A 7,049-nucleotide genomic window follows, 5' to 3' on the forward strand; every position below is an offset into this window, starting at 1 on the left:
TGTGGGGGGGGGCGGCGGGCGCGGGGCAGTGAGTGTGACAGGACAGCCCGCACGGCGGAGCGGGGTGTGCTGGGGGGGGGGGGCGGCGGGCGCGGGGCAGTGAGTGTGACAGGACAGCCCGCACGGCGGAGCGGGGTGTGCTGGGGGGGGGGGGCGGCGGGCGCGGGGCAGTGAGTGTGACAGGACAGCCCGCACGGCGGAGCGGGGTGTGCTGGGGGGGGGGGGGGGGGGCGGCGGGCGCGGGGCAGTGAGTGTGACAGGACAGCCCGCACGGCGGAGCGGGGTGTGCTGGGGGGGGGGGGCGGCGGGCGCGGGGCAGTGAGTGTGACAGGACAGCCCGCACGGCGGAGCGGGGTGTGCTGGGGGGGGGGGGGCGGCGGGCGCGGGGCAGTGAGTGTGACAGGACAGCCCGCACGGCGGAGCGGGGTGTGCTGGGGGGGGGAGGGGGGGGGGGGGGGGCGGGCGCAGGCCCTGGGAAGAGTTGAGAGAAATTCCCACAGCTGGGTCCCAGGACTTGCGGGCGAGTCACGGCCCACGGGCCGAGCGCCCGGCCTGGCCAGCAGGGGGGCCGTGCCCCACACCGGCTCTGGGCAGAGGACGGGGGCGCATCTCACGCAACACCCACCCTGGGGCACGGGGGGCTGCCTGCAGGGGGCACAGGGCCAGGAAGGTGGGGTGGGCCTGGCCTCGGCGCCGCCTTGCTCGGTTTCCCTCTCAGCAGCTGGCTCCAGCATGCCCTGTACGCAGGGGGGTCAGCCCCGGGCCCGCTTCACGCGGCTCCTCAGAGCGCTCCAGCCTCAGGTGCCAGGACTGAGCCCAGGCCGTCTCCCCCGCCCCAGGGCAAGGGGGCAGCGCCTGTGGCAGCAGCAAGGGGAGGTTCTCTCCCTCCCTCCGGCCGCCCTTCTCGCCAAGGGCCCACAGCCTGAGTCCCGCAGACCCCGAGCACAGGCAGGTTTGGGGCCCCGAGAGGGGCTGCACTGCTCACCCGTCGGGCTCTTACCCTCATGCCCGCAGGACCCTGGCGCTCCGGCTGCTCAGCCACCGTGCCCGGGAGAGGGGCCGCCCTGGCGCAAGAAAGCACCAGCAGCAGCAGGTGATGTGCAATTTCTTTATTCACCCGAGGCCCAACAGGCAGCACCGGCCCAGAGCTGGGACGCTGCCCCCGCAGCCGCTGAGCGCAGGATGGAGGTGCTGGCCTGTGGGCAGCCCCACGCTGGGGGCTGGATGCCAGGGAGCTGGGCTGGGTGGAGCCAGGCTCTGCTCACAAAGAGACGGCTTCTGTCCCTGCGGCAGCCTAGGGGTCCTGATGCTGACAAGGGCCCAAGGCTACCCTGCCCCCACTGAACCCAGCCATGGCACCTGGGCATGAGCCAGTGATTTACTGGCATCTCCCCAGAACCCCTGGGGCGAGTGCAGAAACTGCCTGCTGAGGCCACAGGAGTCTCTGGCACCGCAGGCTACATGGCCCCCAAGCCAAGGAACAGCCTGAGCTTCTGCATGAGGGCCTCACCGGAAGCTGGCCCCATGCACACAGCTGCCAGGCCCGGCACAGACCGGCCGCAGGTCGGCGGGACAAGGCTGCCGGGCCCGGCACAGACCGGCCGCAGGTCGGCGGGACAAGGCTGCCGGGCCCGGCACAGACCGGCCGCAGGTCGGCGGGACAAGGCTGCCGGGCCCGGCACAGACCGGCCGCAGGTCGGCGGGACAAGGCTGCCGGGCCCGGCACAGACCGGCCGCAGGTCGGCGGGACAAGGCTGCCGGGCCTGGCTGGAGGTTGGTGGGACAGTGCTGGGGGTCCCAGCTCCCTGGAAAACCCAGCGGCTGCGCCCCAAGATAGCCAGACAACAGGCCCAGAGGACCCAGCTGACCCCCTTGCTCAGACACACCCAGGCAGCCGTCGCTCCATACAGGCCAGGGCTTGGCCCGGGGACCCGCCGGCTCGTCGCCCCGCGCCGCAGACCAGGAGATGCTGGGGTTGGCTCTGGACTGCTCCTGTCAGCTCCGGCGGGCGAGGCTGTACCTGTACTTGGAGACGGTGACGTTGGCCAGCCTCCCGTAGAGGGTGGGCAGCACGTCCTCGCGGTACTTCTCGAAGCCGGCGCGCTCGTACATCGCCCGGGCCTCGTCCTGCACCATCAGGCTGTTGAGCACCACAGCGCTGCAGCCCTGCTGCCGGGCGAAGCCGAGCACCGCCTGGCACAGCGCCGTGGCGACGCCCTGCCTCCGGTAGTCCTTCCGCACCGCCAGCCGCTTCAGCATCAGCTCCCCCTGCTGCGCGCCAGCGGGCCGGGCAGCCACCGTGCCCACCACGCACTCGTCCGCCTCTGCCACCCAGAAGCAGGAGCCCCTGCTGCCCAGGTAGGTGGCGCGGATGTCCAGCAGGTCCCCCTGCAAGCAGTGCTCAATGTACATGGCCCAGGCACGGCCCAGCAGCTGCCGCCCCGTGGCCAGCAGCAGCGTGAGGGCCAGGATGGGCAGCAGCAGGGACTTGGAGCTGGTGAGCAGGAGGCAGAAGGTGCAGGCCAGGACCAGGAGCACCCAGGGCTGCTTGAGCACGTGCACACACAGGGCAGGGACGTGCTCGCTCATGCCGGTGGCAAACACCTCGCGCGCCGCCTCGTAGTCCTCGTCCCGGTACGCCCGGATGCGGTAGTCCCCCATGGCGCCCTGCAAGGAGAGTCGGGCCTCAGCGCCGGGCAGGGGCTGCAGTGCCAGCACCGCTCTGCAAGCCCCTCCCCTCCGTGCCTCAGTGGCCCCATCTGGGAGAAAGGTTCGCGCCCTCCCCTCGTGCACAGGGCATTAGCGTGTGGAACCGGCAGCTCCTGGAACCCTAGTGGAGACCAGAACTAACCGCTGGGCCCGGCCCAGCCCCGCACTGCAGAGCCCTCCTGGGGTCCCACTCCTGTCCCGGCCCACGTCCAGGCCACCCTTGGACACCCAGCAGCACAGAGCCTGAGGCGGGGACAGTTGCTGCCACGTCGCCGACGGGCTGGCTAGGGCAGAGTTAAGGTGAACTGGCCAAGATGAGAGAATGGCAGAGTCAGCCCCAGAGCAGAGACAGGGACACAGGATGCCTGGGGTCTACGGGCCTGCTCAGCTCCCCCCCAACACCCACAACTGCCTGCTCCCCTCCCCGACGCTCCCACCCGCCACACCGAGGCCACGTTTCGTGGCGAGGGTCCAGACTTGAGAACCCCTCTGAGCACAGCAAGTGCCCCATCCAACACGCATGTGCCATGCTGTGCCCCACAGCCAGGGCCATCGCTTCCAGGGCTGAGCGGGTAGCGAGGAGCGGCAGCAGCCTGCCAGGGTCAGTCACAGTGGGAAGAAATGCAGCTGGGGCTGCAGTCAAGCTGGGCCTTTCGGGAGCTACACCAGAGCGTGGCCCTCAGCTGCCACGAGGCACCTGCGCGACCCCCTTCCCACCACGGGAGCAGCTTCCCAGGGCGCTGTGGGGCGGCCTAGAGCTATGGGACGTACGGTTTCCTCGGGGGTTTGCTTGTGCGTTGCTAGAAGGCGCTAGGGTGGGTTCATGCTGCAGTCTGGCAGCAACAGGAGAGACTTACCGGCCACAGGCTGCATGTCGAGCTACGGGAAAATTCCTATTTGTCTGGGCCCTGCCCCCAGAGTGCAGGTAGCTCACACCTGGGCGAGACTGTCCTCCTACACAGAGGCGATAAGGCTGAGGGGCTTCCCATGGCATCCGGGCTGCCAAGAAAACCCTCAACTCTGAAAAAGCCAAAATAACCGGCCGAGAGCAGACCAGCTAACCGGCTAGGACAGAAATACAAAGGAGAGCGGCCACCCAAGGCCCAGGGCATCCCATTGTCATGTGCGAGAATCAGATCAAGGATTTCCTGACCTGCTGGGAAAAGACCCCTGCGTAAGGGGAGGGAACGTGAGCCCAGCCCGCCTCAGGGCGGTAGGGGAGGGAGCTGGAGCCCTTGGGGGTGCTAGAATGAGGCCACAGGTGATGAGGAAGCTGATGGCGAACACCTGGGGCTGTTCTAGAGCACGGGGTGAGCACGTGGTATGGAAACAGATGGACATTGACCTTAGGAAGCTGGCAGGGGCGGTGTGAGGCGAGCTGCCAGCAGCTGGCACCCCAGGCGGAATGCGTGGTCAGCACCCCCGCCTCCACAGCCCTCAGTGGTGTGACGTCATTGGGTGCCCCGTTTAACACGGCGCCCTAGGCGACGGCCTAGTCAGCCTATACGCACGGGCCGCCCCGGGAGCTGGGGTGCTTGTGCCTGCACTAAACGTCTTAGTAAACTCCATTTGCAAACGCACAGGCTCTCCCCAGCCAGGCTCCCAAGCACAGACTAATCGAATGCTGGGCCTGCCCCGGACAAGGGCCTGCCCGCCCTACAGGGGAACTGGGAATTCCTAAGGAACCTCCGAGCAGGCCACACCAGCGTGTGAATTAAGCGTCTGCTTCCCTCTGTGCAGCGCTGCGGCCAATGGGAAGCAAGCATGCTGGCTTCCAAACACTTTTGTACTTAACTTCACTGCCATGAAACACCTTTGATGTCAGGACAGTGAAGTGCAGCGTGCGCGAGGCAGTAAAAGCCACAGCTGCCGTAAGGGAAGTCAGCGTCGGGCCCTTACTAACGCTGCTTTGTGCTTTCATTGGAGCACGGGCCAAGGGAGTTTTACTAGATTATTTCCACATTATCCTTGGGGGTTTTGCTACTGCATTTGAGCAAGACTCGGTTAGCAAGTTAAAACCCAAATGGGCGACACAAAAGCCAAAGCTGTCTGCGCGTCACCGGCACTGGAGCGGAACGATTTCTTGCTATTCGCGGGCAGGTTTCAAGTGGCAGCAGCGCAGAGATGTTCTCATGGCATGAAAAGTGGGCTCCTTCAGCAAACAAACCTTGTTCAGAACTCGGGCATTGGTGCCTATCGCAGAAAATTTTGAAAAAACGAATTAAACAAAAAGGTGGAAAAACCCAACTTCCCCTTTTTTCCATGGTTAGAAGTGGCCACTTCTCCATTTCAAAGCCGGAGCTGCCTTCTCCCTCCCGGTTCCGACGTTCCCTTCCCGCAGCCTCGTTGCATGAGGTCTGTCTCCCGTTCCTTTAGGGCACTGCATCGCCCCCGGGCTGCACTCACAAGGCCACGCTCCTAGCGCCTATGGCCAGGGGCACGGAGCGACGGGAAATCGCTCCCAGGGCGGATCTGTGCCCCCGGTAACCGACCCGAGCAGCCTGGCAGTGCCAGCCCCCCCCCCGGCTGGGCGGGCACCGATAAGATAATAATGGAGATGCCTATCTCCTAGAACTGGAAGGGACCTTGAAAGGTCATTGAGTTCAGTCCCCTGCCCTCACAGCAGGACCAAGTACCATCCCTGATGAATTTCTGCCCCAAATTCCTAAATGGCCTCTGCAAGGATTGAACTCACAACCCTGGGTTTAGCAGGCCAATGCTCAAACCACTAAGCTATCCCTCCCCCAAGGAAAGGCCCATGGAGAGCAGCCCAGGGCATGAACACTCGGTGGGGGGGAGGTAGGGCCCGGATGCTGGAGGGGCAGTGAGCGGGGGGGGGGCCGAGGGGCCAGGGCCCGGATGCTGGGGGGGCAGTGAGCGGGGGGGGGGAGGGGGCAGGGCCCGGATGCTGGGGGGGCAGTGAGCGGGGGGGAGGGGGGCAGGGCTGGGGGCAGTGAGGGGGGGGGCAGGGAGCTGGGGGGGGCAGAGGGGGGGGCAGGGCCCGGATGCTGGGGGGGGCAGTGAGCAGGGGGGGGGCAGGGCCCGGATGCTGGAGGGGCAGTGAGCGGGGGGGGTGGGGGGCGAGGGGGGCAGGGCCGGATGCCGGGGGGGCAGTGAGCGGGGGGGGGGGGGGGCGAGGGGGCAGGGCCCGGATGCTGGGGGGGGCAGTGAGGGGGGGCTGAGGGGGGCAGGGCCCGGAGGGGGGGGGGAGCGGGGCCCGGATGCTGGGGGGGGCAGTGAGCGGGGGGGGGCGAGGGGGCAGGGCCCGGATGCTGGGGGGGGGAGCGGGGGGGGCGGGGGGGCAGGGCCTGGAGCTGGGGGGGGCAGAGGGGGGGGGGCCCGGAGGGGGCAGGGCCCGGATGCTGGGGGGGGCAGTGAGGGGGGGCCCGGATGCTGGGGGGGGCAGTGAGGGGGGGGCTGAGGGGGCAGGGCCCGGATGCTGGGGGGGAGTGGGGGGGTGAGGGGGGCCCGGATGCTGGGGGGGCAGTGCGGGGGGGGGCAGGGGGGGCCCGGGGGGGCAGGGCCCGGATGCTGGGGGGGCAGTGAGGGGGGGCCCGGATGCTGGGGGGGGGGCAGGGGGCGGGGGGGGGCCCGAGGGGGGGCCCGGATGCTGGGGGGGCAGGAGGGGGGCCCGGATGCTGGGGGGGCAGTGAGGGGGGGCCCGGATGCTGGGGGGGGCCCGGATGCTGGGGGGGGCAGTGCTGGGGGGGCGGATGCTGGGGGGGGGCCCGGATGCGGGGGGGGGGGAGGGGGGGCCCGGGGGAGGGGGGGGGCCGTTCCCAGCTCTCCCCGCCGCAGGGCTGAGCCGGGGCCCGGGGGGGGGGGGGAGCCCCAGGCCCAGCCCGTTGGAAGAGCCGGGCCGGGCCCGCCCCCCGCCCCCCGCTCTCCGGGCCCCTCCCCCGCTCACCGTCCGCTCCCGACTCTCTCGCTCGGCCGCGCCGCTTCCGGGGCGCCACGTGACGCCGTCCCGAGCCGCGGCTCTTTGGACACGCCCCCCCCCCAGCCAATAGGCGGCCGGCAGCGCTAGGGCGCGGCTTCCGCCCAGGGGCGGGGCACGCGTTAGGGGCGGAGCCCACGTATGCAAGGAGGGTGCGCGGATTCCAAAGGGGCGGAGCATCATCCGTGCGGCTAGCCCCGCCCACAGCCATTCCCGGGGCGGGGCCTGCTGCGCAGGGCTGTCAGTCACGCCGTGGGGGCGGGGCCATGGGCGGGGGGGGGGGGGTGCAGACGAGTCGCAGTGACACGGCCCAGGCGCTGGCGGGTGGCTCAGCGGAAGTTTATTGGTGCTGGGGTGCCACGTGGCTGCCAGGGCCCCGCCCCCCCGTGCAAGCTGCTCCCCA

The 7,049-nt window shown here is 69.3% G+C and overlaps 1 protein-coding gene across 3 annotated transcripts; it reads right to left on the reverse strand.

Moving 5' to 3' along the window:
• Positions 1–1,094: 1,094 nt before the first annotated feature.
• On the reverse strand, positions 1,095–6,994 carry LOC102460069 (putative N-acetyltransferase camello). Of its 3 annotated transcripts, XM_075916106.2 has the most exons (3): positions 6,617–6,994; positions 4,877–4,902; positions 1,095–2,667 (listed from the first exon to the last, which is right to left on the reverse strand). In XM_075916106.2, the coding sequence occupies exons 1-3, from the start codon at positions 6,855–6,857 to the stop codon at positions 1,996–1,998; spliced, it is 939 nt and encodes a 312-aa protein (XP_075772221.2). In that variant the 5' UTR covers positions 6,858–6,994; the 3' UTR covers positions 1,095–1,995. The 3 variants fall into 3 exon arrangements, with proteins under 3 accessions (XP_075772221.2, XP_075772220.2, XP_089633829.1); XM_075916105.2 differs by lacking the exon at positions 4,877–4,902 and having other exon boundaries at positions 6,617–6,979; XM_089777703.1 differs by lacking the exon at positions 6,617–6,994 and having other exon boundaries at positions 4,770–5,505.
• Between the last annotated feature and the right edge of the window lie 55 nt (positions 6,995–7,049).

The sequence above is a fragment of the Pelodiscus sinensis genome, chromosome 4 (genome assembly GCF_052426305.1).
Source record: "Pelodiscus sinensis isolate ZL-2025 chromosome 4, ASM5242630v1, whole genome shotgun sequence".
Lineage (NCBI taxonomy): Eukaryota > Metazoa > Chordata > Testudines > Trionychidae > Pelodiscus > Pelodiscus sinensis.

What these genes read in the sequence shown, in the direction of transcription:
- LOC102460069 (XM_075916106.2), bottom strand. Translation starts at nt 6,857, where the DNA reads ATGGCTGTGGGCGGGGCTAGCCGCACGGATGATGCTCCGCCCCTTTGG. An exon ending in GAGAGAGTCGGGAGCGGACG is followed by an intron (nt 4,903 to 6,616) that starts GTGAGCGGGGGA and finishes TTTCTGCGATAG; the next exon opens with GCACCAATGCCCGAGTTCTG. An exon ending in ATGCCCGAGTTCTGAACAAG is followed by an intron (nt 2,668 to 4,876) that starts GTTTGTTTGCTG and finishes CTCTCCTTGCAG; the next exon opens with GGCGCCATGGGGGACTACCG.